Here is a 20933-nt window from a genome sequence, read left to right as displayed (position 1 = left end):
GTGTGTGTGTGTGTGTGTGTGTGTGTGTGTGTGTGTGTGTCATGCTGCAACCATAGAGATCCTATTCAAGTATTCTAATTCCTAATTCTATGCCTGCAACAACAGTTCAGTAGAGAGCCCAGTTATCTAGGTCTAGCTGTTTATATGACTCTGACTGGATCCAATCTGACAGCAGTGAAACACACAGCCCCTCTCCTGGGAAATGAAGTATTAATGTGGAGGAAAACAGACCACAATAAAACAGTGAAACTGAGCTTGTTTGGCCGGAGGGTGGGTGGGTGGGTGTGTGAGCGTGTGTGTGTAATAATATATTGAAAAACAATCTGAAGATGTCTACCAGTTTGTGCGTTTGTGTGTGCGTGCGTGCGTGTATGTATGCATGTGTGTGTGTGCCATGCTGCCCCTGCCTCCAGCTATCTATCCCCTGTACAGGACACACTGAGAACTAAAAGCTGACTACTCAACCTACCCCCACTATCCTGTAGCCTAAACACTCCTATGGAAACAGGACAGATTTCTCTTACATCTCAATTCTGAACTTGACTCTCCCATGAAAAGTCAGACAGGTCATTCACCCATGAGCATGGAGACAGTCTCACACACACACTGCTTTTGTGCTAGTGCCGAGAGAATAGAGAACGTGGCCAAAAGCATTAACCTGTTACCTACATTTGAAAAGAGAAAATAAACAAGCTGTAGCCTGTGTGTGTGTGTGTGTGTGTGTGTGTGTGTGTGTGTGTGTGTGTGTGTGTGTGTGTGTGTGTGTGTGTGTGTGTGTGTGTGTGTGTGTGTGTGTGTGAGAGAGAGAGCAACGGGGAGTGTGGGTGTGTGTGTGTGTGTGTGTGTGTGTGTGTGTGTGTGTGTGTGTGTGTGTGTGTGTGTGTGTGTGTGTGTGTGTGTGTGTATATATCTGGGGAGTGACAGACAGGAGTGTGCTTGTGCACACAAAATGTAAACACATGACTCCCATAAGCAGGTCAGTGAGACACACAACACTGTGTGTGTGTGTGCGCGTGATTGAGAGTGTGTGAGGCAGGGGGAGGAGGGTGAGTGTCTGTGTGTTGTTTACTAGATCTGAATGTCAGCAGTGAATATAATGAAGCTTAAGCAATGTCCATACAGACATTTTCACTGTTAGGCGTCAAGCAAAGCATTTGAGAACTCACCACAAGCATGCCAACGTTTTGGATGCCCCTCTCTCCTCATATCTTTTTCTCTTAAGTTATTCTTGAAGGGAAAATTCCCCACCATACACTATTTGGGGTGTTTTTTCCAGACTTTATGATTATGCACTATACCATGTTTTAATTTTTATGATGTCAACGGTTGAATGAGCCTGCTGTCGGAAATATAAATGAATGGAGTCATGTTTTGTTGTAATTATTGTGGCCTTTGTGTTTCGCTGATTGCATGATGACGTTAGCAGAGATTAGATATGGTTGTCTTTGTTCAATTGAGCCATTCAATATGCCAGGACACTGCAAGATATCTAGGTTGACTCATTTTCCATGGCTTTGTAAAGACTACAGCCTTACGGGAGCCCTACTTCCTTGTCCAATTGTGTTCCCACCCTCGAAGGCGGGGTTTTCAAAACAGGGGCTGTACTAGTTTCTACAGGTTGACGGGAGCTGTTACTGTACACTGATTACCCAAGATTGCTCAATAATTACAATGGTTGCTTCTGATGATTACTTTTTTGAAGAAAAGCTGGAAAGAGGAATCTTTTACATAGACATACACTCACAGGACAGTTTATAAGGTACACCTATCTAGTACCAGACTGGACCCCCCTTTGCCTCCTGAAAAGCCTGAATTCTTCAGGGCATTCTACAAGGTGTCAGACACGTTCATTGCTCAACTGGTATCAAGGGACCTAACCTGTGGCAGGAAAACATTCCCCACACCACCGCCAACAGCTCGCCTTTCTTCTTGCACAATTCTTGCCAATCTCCTTTGACCTCTCTCATCAACGAGCTGTTTTCGCCCACAGGACTGCCACTGACTGGATGTTTTTTGTTTGTCGCACCATTCTCAGTAAACACTGTCATGTGTGAAAAGCCCAGGAGGTCAGGCCTCCTGAGTGGCGCAGTGGTCTAAGGCACTGGATCGCAGCGTCACTACAGCCTAGCTGTGTCACAACTGGCTGTCACAATTGGACCAGCATCGTCCAGGTTAGGGGAGGGTTTGGCCAGGGGGCTTTACTTGGCTCATTGCGCTCTAGCAACTCTTTGTGGTGGGCTGGGTGCCTGCAGGCTGACTTCGGTCATCAGTTGAACGGTGTTTCCACACATTGGTGCAGCTGGCTTCCAGGTTAAGCAGGCGGTTGTTAACCTCTTACATCTAGACGTTCCGCTAGTGGAACACCTGCTCCAATATCCAATGATAGGCGTGGCGCGAATTACAAATTCCTCAAAAATACAAAAACTTCAATTTTTCAAACATATGACTATTTCACAGCATTTTAAAGACAAGACTCTCCTTTATCTAACCACACTGTCCGATTTCAAAAAGGCTTTACAGCGAAAGCAAAACATTAGATTATGTCAGCAGAGTACCCAGCCAGAAATAATCAGACACCCATTTTTCAAGCTAGCATATAATGTCACAAAAACCCAGAAGACAGCTAAATGCAGCACTAACCTTTGATGATCTTCATCAGATGACACACCTAGGACATTATGTTATACAATACATGCATGTTTTGTTCAATCAAGTTCATATTTATATCAAAAAACAGTTTTTTACATTAGCATGTGACGTTCAGAACTAGCATACCCCCCGCAAACTTCCGGGGAATTTGCTAACAATTTACTAAATTACTCACGATAAACGTTCACAAAAAGCATAACAATTATTTTAAGAATTATAGATACAGAACTCCTCTATGCACTCGATATGTCCGATTTTAAAATAGCTTTTTGGTGAAAGCACATTTTGCAATATTCTAAGTACATAGCCCAGCCATCACGGGCTAGCTATTTAGACACCCGGCAAGTTTAGCCTTCACCAAAATCAGATTTACTATAACAAAAATGTTATTACCTTTGTTGTCTTCGTCAGAATGCACTCCCAGGACTGCTACTTCAATAACAAATGTTGGTTTGGTCCAAAATAATCCATCGTTATATCCGAATAGCTGCGTTTTGTTCGTGCGTTCCAGACACTATCCGAAATAGTAAAGAAGTGTCACGCGCTTGGCGCAATTCGTGACAATAAAATTCTAAGTATTCCATTACCGTACTTCGAAGCATGTCAACCGCTGTTTAAAATCAATTTTTACGACATTTTTCTCGTAGAAAAGCGATAATATTCCGACAGGGAATCTCCTTTTCGGCAAACAGAGGAAAAAATCCCAAAGGCGGGGGCGGTCGGGGTCACGCGCATAAGCTAGTGTCTCTTGATCGGCCACTTGAGAAAGGCGATAATGTGTTTCAGCCTGGGGCTGGAATGACGACATTCTGTTTTTTCCCGGGCTCTGAGAGCCTATGGACGACGTGGGAAGTGTCACGTTAGAGCAGAGATCCTTAGTAAATGATAGAGATGGAAAAGAAGTTCAACAAATGGTCAGACAGGCCACTTCCTGTAAAGGAATCTCTCAGGTTTTGACCTGCCATTTGAGTTCTGTTATACTCACAGACACCATTCAAACAGTTTTAGAAAATTTAGGGTGTTTTCTATCCATATGTAATAAGTATATGCATATTCTAGTTACTGAGTAGGAGTGGTAACCAGATTAAATCGGGTATGTTTTTTATCCAGCCGTGTCAATGCTGCCCCCTAGCCCTAACAGGTTAAGCTAAGGACCCTGGGACTGAAAACCTCCCTATGCGACTGGATCCAGGACTTTCTGACGGGCCGCCCCCAGGTGATGAAGGTAAGTGGAGGCCCCCCTCAGGGGTGCGTGTTTAGTCATCTCCTGTACTCCCTGTTCACCCATGACTGCGTGGCCGGACGACTCCCAACACCAAGTTTGCAGATGACACAATGTTGGTATGCCTGATTACCAATGACAATGAGACAGCATATAGGGAGGTCAGAGACCTGGCAGTGTGGTGCCAGGAGAACAACCTCTCCCTCAACGTAAGCAAGACAAAGGAGCTGATCATTGACAACAGGAAACGAAGGGCTGAGCATGCCTCCATTCACATCAACGAGGCTGTAGGAGAGCAAGTCAAGAGCTTCAAATTCCTCAATCATGGTCCACACACCAACACTGTCGTGAAGACGGCACGCCAATGCCTCTTCCCACTTAGGAGACCGAAAAGATTTGGCCCTCAGATCCTCCAAAGGTTCTACAGCTGCATTATTGAGAGCGTCATGATTGGCTGCATTACCACTTGGTATGGCACCTGCTTGGTATTCAACCGCAAGGCATTACAGAGGGTAGTGCATACGACCCAGTACATCACTCGGGCCGTGCTCCCTGCCACCCAGAACATCCAAACCAGGCAGTGTCAGAGGAAGGCCCTAAAAAAATAGTGACAAAGACTCCAGCCATTCAAGTCATAGACTGTTCTCTCTGCTACCGCACGGCAAGCGGTACCAATGCACCAAGTCTGGAACCAAAAGTCATAAGAATGTTAAATAGTCTGGGTAGCTATATTAACATTAACACTATCTGTATTGGCCCTTTTTGCACAAACTTTTTTGTCTCAACACTGCTACTGTTTATTATCTGTCAGTCTTTTTTGTAATCTTATCTTATTCCTAGGTACAGTATATGTAGTGCATTCGGAGTATTCAGACCCCTTGATTTTTCCACATTTTGTTATGTTACAGCCTTATTCTAAAATGGATTAAATTGTGTTTTTTTCTGCGTCAATCTAGACACAGTAGCCCATAATGAAAAAGCAAAAACGTGTTTTTAAACATTTTTGCAAATGTATTAAAAATAAAAAAGAACTGAAATATCACATTCAAATAAGTATTTCAGAACATTTACTCAGTATATTTGTTGACGCACCTTTGCAGTGATTACTGCCTCAAGTCTTCTTGGGAATGACAATACAAGCTTGGCACATCTGTATTTGGGGAGTTTTTCCCATACTTCTCTGCAGATTCTCTCAAGCTCTGTCAGGTTGGATGGGTAGCGTCGCTGCACAGATATTTTCAGGTCTCTCCAGAGATGTTAGATCTGGTTCAAGTCCGTGCTATGGCTGGGCCACTCAAGGACATTCAGAGGCTTTTCCCAAAGCCACTCCTGCGTCGTCTTGGCTGTGTGCTTAGGGTCGTTATACTGTTGGAAGGTGAACCTTCGCCCTAGTCTGAGATCCTGAGAGCTCTGGAGCAGGTTAATAAGATCAAGAATCTCTCTGTACTTTGCTCCGTTCATCTTTTCCTCGATCCTAGTCTCCCAGTCCCTGCTGCTGAAAAACATACCCACAGCATGATGCTGCCACCACCATGTTTCACCGTAGGGATGGTGCCAGGGTTCCGCCAGACGTGACGCTGCTCATGTTCAATCTTGGTTTCAACAGACCAGATAATCTTGTTTCTCAAGGTCTGAGAGTCCTTTAGGTGCCTTTTGGCAAACTCCAAGCGGGCTGTCATGTGCCTTTTACTGAGGAGAGTCATCTGTCTGGCCACTCTACCATAAAGGCTTGATTGGTGGTGTGCTGCAGAGATGGTTGTTCTTCTGGAAGGTTCTCCCATCTCCACAGAGGAACTCTGTAGCTCTGTCAGAGTGACCATAGGGTTCTAGGTCACCTCACTGACCAAGGCCCTTCTGCCCCGATTGCTCAGTTTGGCAGGCCGGCCAGCTCTAGGAAGAGTATTGGTGGCTCTAAACTTCTTCCATTTAAGAATGATTAATGCCACTGAGTTCTTGAGGACCTTCAATGCTGCAGAAATTGTTGATACCTTTCCCCAGATCTGTGCCTCGACACAATCCTGTCTCTGAGCTCTACAGACAATTCCATTGACCTCATGGCTTGGTTTTTGCTCTGACATGCACTGTCCACTGTGGGACCTTATATAGACAGGTGTGTGCCTTTCCAAATCATGTTCAGCCAATTGAATTTACCACAGGTGGACTCCAATCAAGTTGTGGAAACGTATCAAAGATGATGAATGGAAACAGGACGCACCTGAGTCTCATAGCAAAGGGTCTGAATACTTATGTAAATAAGGTATGTTTTTTTATTTAATAAAAATTTGTAAAAATATCTAAAAACCTGTTTTCGCTGTGTCATTATGGGGTATTGTTTGTAGATTGAGGATTTTTTAAATGAAATCCATTTTAAAATAAGACTAACATAACAAAATGTGGAAAAGGGAAGGGGTCTGAATACTTTCCGAATGCACTGTACATAAGTAAGAGACATTTCCCATATAACACTTAAAAAAAAATGTTTTACACATTTTCCTGATATCCAATTGGTAGTTTACGACCTTGTCTCATCGCTGCAACTCCCCAACGGGCTCGAAGGTCGAGATATGCGTCCTCCGAAACATGACCCACCACTCCGCGCTGCTTCTTAACACACTGCTCGCTTAACCCATAAGTCAGCCGTACAAATGTGTCGGAGGAAACACTGTTCAATTGACGACCGAAGTCAGCTTGCAGGCGCCCAACCCGCCACGAGTTGCTAGAGCGCGATGAGCCAAGGAAGCCCCCCGGCCAAACCCTCCCCTAACCCGGATGTAGAGCATGGTGTTTGCAACGCCAGGGTTGTGGGTTCGATTCCCACGGGGGGCCAGCACAGAAAAAAATTTATGAAATTGTATGAAATGTATGCATTCACTACTGTAAGTCGCTCTGGATAAGAGCGTCTGCTAAATGACTAAAATGTAAATGTAATATCTACCTCAATTACCTCGTACCCCTACACATTATTATTACATGTTTTACTCGTCTATTATTTCTCCCCAAAACAATTCTCTCTGCATTGTTGGGAAGGGCTCGTAAGTAGCATTTCACCTGTTGTTTACGAAGCATGTCACAAATAACATTTTAATTGATACTTGTCATTGATGACCACGTCCAGCAATTCCAGGAGGAGAAACAAAACAACATTCTTGAATCCTTGTGTTCCGAATGAAACAAACAATATCGGTGTATCAGAGCTCTGTTGGACTGGTTACCTACTTCCACTGTGTATGTAGGGTGAAGTTGCCCCAAGACACTCATCTTGGGTCAGTTTTGTGTTTTCCCCAGTTATGGCTAGATTGGCGGAGGGGAAGTTGATCATAGATCCTAGACCTAGGGGAAACTTCACCCCAGAGCATATCCCACAGCCACGTCTGTAGAATTCAGAGGGCTCTGGCTGCCAATACTGTGCCATGGTGCCAACTCTGGCCTAGTTTTACACATTATTTCACAAAACCACTTTCAACACTGATCCAGAGTAAACAACGGTGGTGAAACAAAATCTTCATGACACCACTGGTTTGTTTTGGAGTTTGGGTATTCTCCTTGAATGTTGAAGTTCTTAAATCTTCTGCTCTCAGATCATCAATATGGTCAGGACTTGCATGCCGAATCTGCCTGAGCAGACGGAGTCAACATATTACATCTCTGTTTTTCCTGAAATCCCCAAATCTCAGATCTTGGATATCCACAGTCGGAACTCATTATCTTGCAAGGAGACATCAGCTAACTTGTTGACACTTGTTTATTCTCAGGTGTTTGCAGAAGAGTGAATCCCCTGAGAGTTTTAAGGCGGCTTTTTAGCATCTGAATCAATATTTCTCCATTCGTGCTGAGAATGACATGCATTTTGATGACAACGAGTTTGTAGTCAAGCAGGTACCATTTAGCTCTCTCTCTCTCCCCCTCTTTCTTTCTCTGTCTGCCCTTTTTTAACATTTAAAGAGAGAGAGAGAGCAATTTAGCTTTCTCTCCCTCTCTCTATGCTTCTTTTCACCGTTGCGTAAGCTACATGTCAGCTGAACTGTAATAGCACACAGCAGCCAACAGGGCTCCACTAATGCATGCATCAGGCCTGACGACAACTTGCAGAGATCACATGCATTGTGGAATGGCTGTTTAATGTAAACAGTTGGTATTTAAGGCACAGTGAGCCATAATGCATTTCTGCCACACAACCATGAGAGCTGCTGAAAATGTCATTTGAAAAATATATTGGTCATCACTTTGCCTCTATCTCCCGGGATTACGTAGGAGTGGAGGAGGAGAGAGGGAGGAGGTAGAGACTTTTACAAGGGGAACATAAAAGCACATGACACCTGTTGTTGGAAAAGAGGACAAGTATGCCTTGACACCTGACTTTCTGTGGAAGTGTGGGGGCTGCGCACGTACATGCACGAGTATGAACGCAACACAACACACACAAACACCTTACGGAAGGGACTCCAGCCCTAGCTTGCCATTGATGGAATGTAATGTTATAAAAATAACAGAAATTGGCCAATCATCAACTGGGCTGGATTACCACAATTATTATGTATATTATCATGTTACAAATATTTCAATTAGAAGAACTGTCATCATATGGACAAACACAAATCATCGACAAATTTGGGCATGTGTGACTTGCAAATTGCAACAGCAGGTACCAACTCATGATGAACATCCATTGAACAGATTATGAATAATTGGCGCATCCCTCTTTGAGGTCATTGCCAATTGCAACGCAATGCTTCCAGGTGAGAACTAACGCCTCCCTCACACAACAACCACCCAATCCACTATGAACATCCTTCTTTACATCCATCTTTACAAGAAAGGCTCTGTATTTTGCCAATACATTTGAGAAACTTCAGATGACTTACACTATATGTGAGGCAGAGGGCGAGAGCACTTTACTTCTCTCTTATACTGCAAACCCCTTTTGTTGTGCCTGGAATAGGCCTAGTAAAGGGGTGATGTAATGCTCCTGCAGCTCCGTCTGATTGGCTACCGCGTTTAAATGTCACCTCGGCACAGCCCTGGCAGTATCAGTGTGCAAGAACAGCTTCGCTTTGCTGAGACTCAGTGAGAGAAAAATACCTCACACACCCCTCTCTTTGCTCCTCTCCAAGCGAAACAAATAAACACTGACAAAGTCAGCCCGGACAGGACAGTTGCAATAGACTTAGGCCTATGCCACACAGAGGCTGCCAGTACTGCCAGCTCTGGGACACAGTAGGGATTGTCCTAAAGTTTTGAGGGATGCTGTTGTTGCTGTGCGTAGTGAGCTAGTGCACAGTGGAACAAAGACGAGCGAGAGGGAGTGTGAGAGGGACTGCTGTGGCCTACATTGAGAAGAAAATTTAAACGGGAACCGAGCATCAAAGTATTTTCAGTTGTGAGAGAGTCATTTTAGACAACCTAGGTTTTGGCTGTGGGAACCAGGGGAATAGTCTCGTGATTGTGAGGAGATTTGTGATTGCAGGGTTGGCTTTAGATTCTGCAATCTACTCTTTTCAATGGGATTTGCCTATACATAATTATAGACTATACACTGAGTGTACAAACATTAAGAACACCTGCTCTTTCCATGACGTAGACTGACAAGGGGAATCCAGGTGAAAGCTATTATTCCTTATTGATGTCACTAGTTAAATCCACTTCAATCAGTGTAGCTGATGGGGAGGAGACTGGTTAAATAATCATTTTTAAGCCTTGAGACAATTGAGACATATATTGCGTATGTGTGCCATTCAGAGGGTGAAGACAAGACAAAGACTTAAGTGCCTTAGAACGGGCTATGATAGTATGTGCCAGGTGCACCGGTTTGTGTCAAGAACTGCAACGCTGCTGGGTTTTTCACGCTCAACAGTTTCCCGCGTGTATCAAGAATGGTCCACCACCCAATGGACATCCAGCCAACTTTTCAACTGTGGGAGGCATTGGGGTCAACATGGGCCAGTATCCCTGTGGAACGCTTTCGACACCGTGTAGAGTCCATGCCCCAAATTTATTGAGGCTGTTCTGAGGGCAAAAGGGGTGGTGCAACCCAATATTAGGATTGTGTTCTTAATGCTTTGTCCACTCGGTGTACATGACATGATTTTAGCTTCTCTACACTGGCTACCAGTCACTTTTAGAATATATTTTAAATTTGTATTAATCACGTTTAAGGCTAGGCTCGGTTTAGCCCCATCCTATATCTCAGATCTTTTTAAAAAGGACGCAGCCTGCGATCCTTTGGCAGGGCACTGATGACCAGAGGAGAGCAGGCTTGCAGATTCAGTCCACCTTTTTCTATCCTTGCTGAAGACAGACTTTTATATTACGATGCTTTAAAAAGGTACATTTTTAATGTTTAGTTCAATATTTTTTTTTTTTCTACATTTTTTTTTTGTTAGAACCAGGGTTTTTTCTTGTGAAAAAAAGGGCTTATGTGGTGGGCGTGGCTGCGGGAGTGGCAATGAGCCAAATTGAAGGCGGTGTAAAGAAATGTTAGCATTTTTAAGCCAATTTCATACAATTCTAAAAAGCTGAAAGCCATTTTTGCCATTTTAAAGCAAATGTGACCCGTTTCAGGAAACTAGGAGTATGTCGAGGGTCACTACTTCACAGGAGAGCCGTTGGAACGTAAACTTTTCTTTTTTTATCAAAATGTGTTTTTTGGCAGAAATGCCTTCTCGAACATGGGAATTTTCATGTGCCTTAATAACAAACTTGTATGCCATCTGTAAATACGAATAAAATTGTTAAATTACGAGCCTAGTTGGTTTAGCCACAGAAAAAGTCAGCAACCTTCCCGCTAGCCAGGATTGGCTGAGATAATGGATGGGCTGGACATGCCGAGAGATGAGTTTGGATTGGTCTGCCGTACAGCACGCTTCTGTCTATTTAAGCTGGTCAGTATGTCTAGATAATCCTGTCTAACGCTGCTTTAAATTTTTTTATTGTGTAGCAAAACTGCATAAGCCTAATGTCAAGTTAAAGTGTACTGTTAGCTAGCTAACGTTAGCTGGATGGCTCGCTAGCTAACGTTACGTGTATGCTCTCCACTTCCTGGAGGACCGAGTTTTGAAATCAGTGGAATTCGAGTATGATAGCTAAGGAGATGGAGTAAATACCTGTCTCCGGATAACATCTTCAAACTAAGGGCAACCATGGCATCCGACAGGAGGCGCGTCCATCCATGATGTACATGGGTAAGATAGTCTAGCTCGATAGACTTTCAGATATTACACATTTCTAATCTTAACAGAAAGTGGTTTTATTTAAAGTGTACCGTTTAACTGGCTCACTAGCTAACATTACGTGCATGATCGTATTATTCATATCTCAGAGCCATTTGCTTGACTAGTTATAGCCTAATGTTAGCTAGCTAACATTTAACCTGGTTGGTTAGCTACATGCAGATTCATGCAGGGTAGTAACGTGATGAGTTGGGATTATGGTTAATTGTTTAGCTAGCTACATGTCTTAACAAAAGACTCAACTATGCAAGTATCAATTTCAATAGAATGTCACTGCAACAACTATTGATAGACGTACTAGCTGGTAAATTCACTCTGGCTATCTACTCCGATTTCAGACCACGGGTAAGATATATATCTAGCTAGACTTTTCAGACATTACACGTTTCTAATTTTGACATAGCCTTTTAATTTTAATTTAAAGTGTACTGTTAGCTAGCTAGCTAGCTACATGTCTTAACAAAAGACACTCGTCTGAGTGTGCAAGAGCGCAGAATAACTGATTAATTTATGAACGCTCAACACACAATACTTATGTGTCTGGAAGTAGCTTGCAAGCTAGCCAATGTTAGCCAGTTAGCTTGGGTGCTTGACTGCAGTTGTGAGGTCAGAACGTTCGGAACAACCCTACTCTTCAGCCAGAGTGTCCAGTGTGCGCTCTGAACGTTCTGAGAGCGAAATGCTCAGAATTTATGAACAGACAATCTGACAGCACAGTTGCAGTCACCAACGCTCTGGATAACATAACAGCCTAACCAGCTCTGCTAGGGCAAGTAATGTCCAGTGAGCAGTTCTCTCAATTGTGTCTGGAAGTAGCTAGAAAGTTAGCTTGGGTGCTTGACTGTATTTTTTTATTTTGTATTATTATGAACAAAACAAATTCAAAAACGGAAATATACAAACAAGAGTACATAAACCTAACAGATGGGGGTATTTCACAGAGATACTTTTTCAATTTGTCAAAAAGTTTTATGGTAAGTATTGTTTTTTTGTTTTTACACTTACTGATAGAATTGAAATATGATTTTGAAATGACCCTAAACAATGTGAACAGGAGTTTGTTCTCCGCCCACTTCATTTTATGGATAAAGAATCTGCCATCAAAAATAAACAAATTAACAATGAAAGTTAAATCAGGGTCCATATAATTTGGATCAAAATAAAACATATCAGTCATTCAAATTAACATTAATTGTAGTTTATTTTAAAATAAAATCTTCTAATTCACTCGAAAATCTTCTGACATAAGAACAGTCCCAAAATAAATGGTCAAGAGTCTGTGGGTCACAACCACGAAATACACATTTGTTATCAATAGCTATTTTGAATCTGTGTATAATAAAGGTCTTTACAGGGGTGCTTGACTGCTGTTAGTACAGAACGCTCGGATCAACCCTTAAAGAGATGGGTGGGGCTAAAGCTTAAGAGTGTGTGAACGATACTGAATGGGTGTAGAAGGGCTCTCCAGTAGTTGAACCAGAACATTCAAAGCGCATTTTCTCTTACAAGTTTATCAACTTTCAAAGCAAAATTACTTTCCCATTGTTCCTCAAATGTAGAGTATGATACTTTTATCCAATGTAAAAAAACACAATTTCAAATTTAGCTACCGTAATTTCCGGACCATTAAGCGCACCTGAATATAAGCCGCACCCACTGAATTTTATAAGCCGCACATGTCTATAAGCCGCAGGTGCCCACCGGTACATTGAAACAAATGAACTTCACACAGGCTTTAACAAAACACGGCTTGTAACAAAAAATAAAAAAATTGTTTTAGTAAGCTTTAGTGAGCTTTAGTTGTCTTTTTGCACTGAGTCAATTCCTCACACTGCCGTTTCCAACGTCTTATCATCGACTCATTAAGACCAATTTCCTGTGCAGCAGCTCTATTTCCTTTTCCAACAGCCAGATCAATCGCCTTCAACGTGAAAGCTGCATCATATGTATTTCTCCGTGTCTTTGCCATGATGAGGGTGACAAAATGACTACCGTAATCAGAATGATGGGACGTTTGAGAGCGCTCGATTTAACCTGTTAGGGCTAGGGGGCAGTATTGACACGGCCGGATAAAAAACGTACCCGATTTAATCTGGTTACTACTCCTGCCCAGTAACTAGAATATGCATATAATTATTGGCTTTGGATAGAAAACACCCTAAAGTTTCTAAAACTGTTTGAATGGTGTCTGTGAGTATAACTGAACTCAAATGGCAGGCCAAAACCTGAGAAGATTCCATGCAGGAAGTGGCCTGTCTGAGAAGTTGTGTTTCATCTTGGCTCTTTTTATTGAAGACTGAGGATCTTTGCTCTAACGTGACACTTCCTACGGCTCCCATAGGCTCTCAGAGCCCGGGAAAAAGCTGAACGATATCGAGGCAGCCTCTGGCTGAAACACATTATCGCTTTTGGCAAGTGGCCGATCAGAGTCCTATGGGCTTAGGCGCGTGCCCGAGTCGACCGAATGCTTTATTTTCTTTCGTCTGTTTACCTAAACGCAGATTCCCGGTCGGAATATTATCGCTTTTTTGAGAAAAATGGCATAAAAATTGATTTTAAACAGCGGTTGACATGCTTCGAAGTACGGTAATGGAATATTTACCATTTTTTTGTCACGAATTGCGCCATGCTCGTCACCCTTATTTAGCCTTTCGGATAGTGTCTTGAACGCACGAACAAAACGCCGCTGTTTGGATATAACTATGGATTATTTTGAACCAAACCAACATTTGTTATTGAAGTAGAAGTCCTGGGAGTGCATTCTGACGAAGACAGCAAAGGTAATAACATTTTTCTTATAGTAAATCTGACTTTGGTGAGTGCTAAATTTGCTGGGTGTCTAAATAGCTAGCCCTGTGATGCCGGGCTATCTACTGAGAATATTGCAAAATGTGCTTTCACCGAAAAGCTATTTTAAAATCGGACATATCGAGTGCATAGAGGAGTTCTGTATCTATAATTCTTAAAATAATTGTTATGCTTTTTGTGAACGTTTATCGTGAGTAATTTAGTAAATTCACCGGCAGTGTTCGGTGGGAATGCTAGTCACATGCTAGTCACATGCTAATGTAAAAAGCTGGTTTTTGATATAAATATGAACTTGATTGAACAAAACATGCATGTATTGTATAACATAATGTCCTAGGGTTGTCATCTGATGAAGATCATCAAAGGTTAGTGCTGCATTTAGCTGTGGTTTGGGTTTATGTGACATTATATGCTAGCTTGAAAAATGGGTGTCTGATTATTTCTGGCTGGGTACTCTGCTGACATAATCTAATGTTTTGCTTTCGTTGTAAAGCCTTTTTGAAATCGGACAATGTGGTTAGATTAACGAGAGTCTTGTCTTTAACCTCTATGGGCTAGGTGGGACGCAAGCGTCCCACCCGTGGTGCACTCCATCAACAGCAGGTGCATTTCAAGAGCGGCAAATTTGAATCCAAATAAATGTCAAAATTCAAATTTTTCAAACATACAACTATTTTACACCCTTTGAAAGATAAACATCTCCTTAATCTAACCACGTTTTACGATTTCAAAAAGGTTTTACGGCGAAAGCATAAATTTAGAGTATGTTAGGACAGTACATTTACAAGAGTTGTGTGTAATGTTGTGCAAATTCAAAGACAGGCGTCACCAAAACCATAAATCAGCTAAAATGATGCACTAACCTTTTACAATCTCCAACAGATGACACTCCTAGGACATTGTGTTAGACAATGCATGCATTTTTAGTTCTATCAAGTTCATATTTATATCCAAAAACAGCGTTTTACTGTGGCGTTGATGTTCAGGAAATCGTTTCCCTCCAATAACCGGCATTCAAGTCAGCACCACAAATTAAATAATTAAAATTAGAAAACATTGGTAAAATATTATATTGTCATTTAAAGAATTATAGATTTACATCTCTTGAACGCAATCAACTTGCCAGATTTAAAAATAACCTTACTGGGAAATCACACTTTGCAATAATCTGAGCACTGCGCCCAGAAAAATACGCGTTGCGATACAGACTAGCCGCCATGTTGGGGAGATCTAAAATCGAAAATACTATGTAAATAATCCATTACCTTTGATTCTCTTCATCAGATGTCACTTCCAGGTATCACAGGTCCATAACGAATGTAGTTTTGTTCAAAAAAGCTCATCATTTATGTCCAAAAATCTCCGTCTTGTTAGCACATGATCTAAGCCCGCCGGACTTCACTTCATGAACGAGGGGAAAAAATATATTTACGTTCGTTCAAACATGTCAAACGTTGTATAGCATAAATCATTAGGGCCTTTTTTAACCAGAACATGAATAATATTCAAGGTGGACGAATGCATTCTCTTTTATAACGTATTGGAACGAGGGTACCCAACATGAACTCGCGCGCCAGGTGTCTAATGTGCCATCATCGTTCCATGGCTCTTGTTCGGTCAGATCTCCCTCCAGAAGACTCAAAACACTTTGTAAAGGCTGGTAACATCTAGTGGAAGCAATAGGAAGTGCCAAAATATTCCTCAGCCCCTGTGTTTTTCAATGGCATAGGTTTAAAGGTAATACAACACATCAGGTATCCACTTCCTGTCAGAAAATGTCTCAGGGTTTTGCCTGCCAAATGAGTTCTGTTATACTCACAGACACCATTCAAACAGTTTTAGAAACTTTAGGGTGTTTTCTATCCATATATAATAAGTATATGCATATTATAGTTACTGGGTAGGATTAGTAACCAGATTAAATCGGGTACATTTTTTTATCCAGCCGTGCAAATACTGCCCCCTAGCCCCAACAGGTTAAAATGGTGTAAAATAGTCATATGTTTGAAAAATTGAAGTTTTTGCATTTTTTAGGTTTTTGAATAACGTGCCACGGGATTACACTCGCTGTTACGTAGGTGGGACGATTTGGTGCCACCTACCCTAGAGAGGTTAATCTAAACAGTAAACTAAAAAGTTGTTTGACCTTAACCTGTTCGGCAATTTCATTGGTCTAATGAAAGCTTCATGCCGGCAAAAAACTGAGCACGTCACAGAATGTGTTCTTTTGGAGAAAAAAAAATTGAAAGCGGGAAAAATCCATATATTAGCCACGTCATTGTTTAAGTATGTAGTATGCATACTACATACTCAGTCCGGCTTTAAACTTACTCTTGAAAGTTCTAATAGTAGAACGCACAAGTGCAATTTTGAAATTGGGAAGTGCATCATCAGTTCCCCTTGTCATGTTAGTCATTGCATACCTTATGAGAGCTATTTATAACTTTTCAGAAATGTCCAGATCAACTAGCCCATGTCAGCTAACGTTTTTTATTTAGGTTTTTTAGCCCATAGATATTGTTATAATTTTTTAGTCACTCAAATATCACATGAATATACTAGACATCGCAAAATGTATAGCATCACAAGAAAATGTGCTTTAAAACGGCTACATTTTCTTTGCACCCATTATATATATTTTTTTTAATTGCTGGAAATAAGCTAAGAACCTGCAAAATTACAGTTAACAGCGAACAGTTTGCTTCATGAACAGTACTTGTGCTCATAGAAATAGACGTGGCGTAAGCTCGCGAAGGGGGGCCCTGAGTGGAAATGTTTGGGGAAACCCTGGGCTAGCCTACCTGGTCTAGATTTGAAATCTGATGAAGACTTCATTTGGATAAAGAAACCATCTACCAGATTAACACACACTTTTCACTTTTGTGAAATCTCTAAATTATAACAGGGGGGCCATACTATGTATGAAATCTGGTGTTTTTATTACAAAATGCACAATTCCTTTCAAATCTGCCTCACTATATAAAATGTGTTTCTGATTCTGACAAGTGTCCCAGAGAAGGTGAAGAAGTGTAAGGCAATAATGTACCTAATGGGGTCCCAGGAGAACTAATCAGGTTGTGAGAGGCTGAGAGGGGCTGAGAGCACAGTGGGTCTTGGGGGTGCTAGTGACTGTCACCCCCAGCTGTGAGCTTCTGTTCTTGCCCTAGAAACATATATGACCGTCTCAAGAGAAGATCAGATACCGGGCATTTGCTGTTGCCAACAACAGCACTGACTGGGCTGGAAGATGTTGTTCACTTTTGCAGAAATATAAGAAAACAGCCAGGACGAGATTCGTGATAAAGTGACATTAGCAGGACAATAGAAGGAGTTGTTTGTCAAAGACATTAATCTGAGCATTGTAGATCACTGAATCAATATGTCAATATAGGACTCTAAGAGTTTTTAAGGCACAACAAGACATGTCTGCACCATCCAAGGATAATGGATTAATTGCCATAATATGCACTGTCAACAGACATAATCTTCACTCATAAATAAAGCATGAAACAACATGTCCAAAAAAAATTATAATGTTTAGTTGATTTACTTTTGATTAATTTTGACAGACGTGTCATTGTGTGACAGGCAACATGAAAATAATGTCTTCGCAACATCTGAAATCACATGTATCAATAGAGAACATGCACTTACCTGTGCAAAATAAAGATTGAGCAGACACAGAGTGAAAAATTGGAGGCATACTGGAAAACAGTACAAAAGCCAGTAAGGTAAATGCTCCAACTGGTTCGCTTGGACAACGTTCTTGAAGTAGAATGAAAATAATGTAGTCCTTAGCGCTGACCAAAGCAAACAGAGAAAAAGAAAGACACTCTGGTAGCTGAAGCGCTTGTGTCCATAGTGCAAAATGAGCCAAAGTTGCAAGTAAACAAACACAAAAAGCAGCGAATATAGGATGGTATACACAATGGTGAGTCCGAGCTCCACAGACGGAAGAACCGCAGCTCGAATCGGTTCATCACTTGAGTCCGTTACAGACGTGAAAACACTGAGGCTGACCTGGTTATCTGTCAACAACATAGCGAACGGATAAATTTAACATCGACGACTTAAATAAGCATATCTAATGTTTTATTCTAAAATAATAAAAAGGTCAAACTTTTGATGTAAAAAAAACAACCACTGAAAAACAATAGCTCGAGCGCATAAAAACAACTACCCAAACTATATCTACCTTAATAATAATAAAACCAATGGTTAGCGACAGCATGGGTGACTTTACAGCTAGGTATAAAACAGAAGACAAACAAGAAAACACTCCAAGGGACACCCCCAATCTCAGCACAGCAGCACCAACGTGCAAAAAAAAGAAAAAACTCTGAGGAAATAAGGGGGCGTGATGCAGGGAGCGAGCAGCTGAGTGTAGTGGTTGTCACTAGTTACCCCAGCCACAAAGTCAAATTGGCAATATCGTCAAAATTCATTAAAACAAAAATAAGCAGGTTAGGTTTAGGCATAGTGTTAGCAGTGTGGTTAAGGTTATGTTTAAGGTCAGGTTTAAAATAACATTTTAGGAAGATAAATTGTAAAATGGGCGGGGTTTAGGACTTGGTGGCTGTGGTAACTAGTGACGACCAAGCGACGCTGCAGGGGCTGCCTCTTGACCAATAACCGTGCACTGGCTCTCTTCCAACGCCATCTTGGCTCCCTTTTGAGCACATTCTGCGTTGAAATGCTTCACCTTAGAACCAAAATGGTGTCCAATTTCAGCCAAGAACCCCTTCTGTAAGTCTCTCTCCATCCACTATTTCATCATTGGTCAGTGTGGTGCCCAGCCTCCAGAATCTTTCTTTTTTAATTGGTTTGCAATGATGTCAGTTCTAAAGGTGCAGTCCTCTTATTTTTCAATTTCAAATCCATCATTGATTGAATAGTTAATTGGGACTCAGGAAGATAAACAGCAACACAAAAATTGCATCCCTCTCTCATGTGGGTAGTTTATCTACATAATCACCAAAAGCAATTAAAAATACAGCTCGTTACCAGGTAGTGTAAGTTATGGGCCTGAAACACCCCATAATTCAATAAACCCGCTAAGAAAAGTCAGCCAAAACTTAAAACCAACATCAATATGGAGACGTCAACATATAAGTCTAAGTAAAGACTAATGTCAATAATTTAGAAATTGTGCTACTAATGCACATGACGGCACAAACATGTATCGTAAAAGTAATGTTTTTGTTTGGTTAGCTTTTGGAAGCGTTAGCTAACATATACAACTTTCTCTGACATCACACTTACACATTGTAATTTTCTATTTACCTGATATCGTCGGATGGCTAGTATTCGATGTCTGCGGATGTGTTGTCTTCTAGCCAAGATATGAAATGCATTCATAATTGACTGTAGTGCGTTTAATGCCCACACACAACAGCTACCGGTGGTTCCATGATGACTGGAAACACAACCATGGGATGAACGAGTGATGAATTTCCAGGCAAGGTCGGTCCATTTAAAATGTATTCATTCTTCCCTTGCCCTGCAAGTGTCAATTCATCATATGTCATCAAAACTGTCCACTTAATTTGAGGGCTGGGGGGGAGGGTTTGTCTTTACGTGTTTGGAATGCAGCTTTTGTCTGTTTCCTCAGCCCTATGTTTCCTCAGCTCTATGTTCCCTTTTGAAATACGTATTTCAATTACTTTAGAGTATTTTGTCATTTGTATTTCGCTGGCCTGAACTACCATGCAATGTATTTTGTAATAAGTTACACATTTTCAAAATACAAAATACTTGTCTATAACATTTGTTTTATAGCAGCTCACAATTTTGTGGCCCCCTATCAGGGTTGGGTAGTTTACTTTGTAAACATAATCCATTACAGTTACTAGTTACCTGTAATCAGTAACATAACTTTTGGATTACCCAAACTCAGTAATGTAATCTGATTACTTTCAGTTACTTTTAGATTATTTCCCCCCTAAGAGGCATTAAAAGAAGACAGGATAAATAAAGTTTACATAGCTGTCCATAAATGGATGTTGCATTTTACTTTATGGGTTATAGGCTTCTTCATACCCATACCTTTTCCTTTAATACAGATAATAATACTATTAGGCTATATCTTTACTAGAGGTCGACGGTTAATCGGAATGGCCGATAACAATCGTTAATTGGTATTTTTGGCCACCGATTTGCCGATTTTTTTGAAGAAAAAAAATATATTATTTTTTAGTAATTTTTATTTTATTTTTTATAATAATAATTATTATTATTAATATTATATTTTGTATTTTTATTTTTTATTTAAAAAAATATAAAAAATTTGGGAATTTTAATATTATTATTTTTTTATTTTTTTATTTACACCTTTATTTAACTAGGCAAGTCAGATTAAGAACACATTCGTATTTACAATGACGGCCTAGAAACGGGGGTTAACTGCCTTGTTCAGGGGGGATTCGTTTTTGCAACCTTCGGTTACCAGTCCAACACTCTAACCACCTGCCTTACATTGCACTCCACAAGGATTTTAACAGGCTGACTACCAGTAACTCGAGGGCAGCAAGAAGCAAAGGTAAGTTGCTAGCTAGCATTAGACTTATAAAAAACTATCAATCTTAACATAATCACTAGTTAACTACACATGGTTGATGATATTACTAGTTTATCTAATGTGTCCTGCGTTGCATATGATCGATGCGGTGCCTGTTAATTTTCATTGAATCACAGCCTACTTCGACAAACGGGTGTTGATTTAACAAGCGCATTTGCGAAAAAAAGTACTGTCGTTGCACCATTGTACCTAACTATAAACATCAATGCCTAACAGGAATATTTAGACTTAGTCACCCGTTAGATAAAATACGTAACGGTTCCGTATGTCACTGAAAGAAAAAAACGTTTGTTTTCGAGATGATAGTTTCCAGATTCGACCATATTAATGACCCAAGGCTCGTATTTCTGTGTGTTTATTATATTATAATTAAGTCTATGATTTGATAGAGCAGTCTGACTGAGCGGTGGTAGGCAGCAGCAGGCTCGTAAGCATTCATTCAAACAGCCCT

The 20933-nt window shown here is 41.0% G+C and overlaps 1 protein-coding gene across 5 annotated transcripts in view; it reads right to left on the bottom strand.

The window, feature by feature from the left end:
• The window catches only part of LOC106610616 (G protein-coupled receptor 137Ba), a 73546-nt gene extending 55328 nt beyond the window's left edge, over positions 1-18218 (bottom strand). For all 5 annotated transcript variants that reach the window (XM_014210023.3, XM_082955601.1, XM_014210024.3 and 2 more), the window contains exon 1: positions 17560-18218. In XM_014210023.3, coding sequence (XP_014065498.1) covers positions 17560-17946 — 387 coding nt within the window. In that variant the 5' untranslated portion in view covers positions 17947-18218. The remainder of the gene's footprint in view (positions 1-17559) is intronic.
• Between the last annotated feature and the right edge of the window lie 2715 nt (positions 18219-20933).

This window comes from Salmo salar, chromosome 09 (genome assembly GCF_965601325.2).
Source record: "Salmo salar chromosome 09, fSalSal1, whole genome shotgun sequence".
Taxonomy (NCBI): domain Eukaryota; kingdom Metazoa; phylum Chordata; class Actinopteri; order Salmoniformes; family Salmonidae; genus Salmo; species Salmo salar.
The sequence above is the reverse complement of the archived record's forward strand: the minus strand, read 5'-3'. Positions and strand labels throughout refer to the sequence as shown.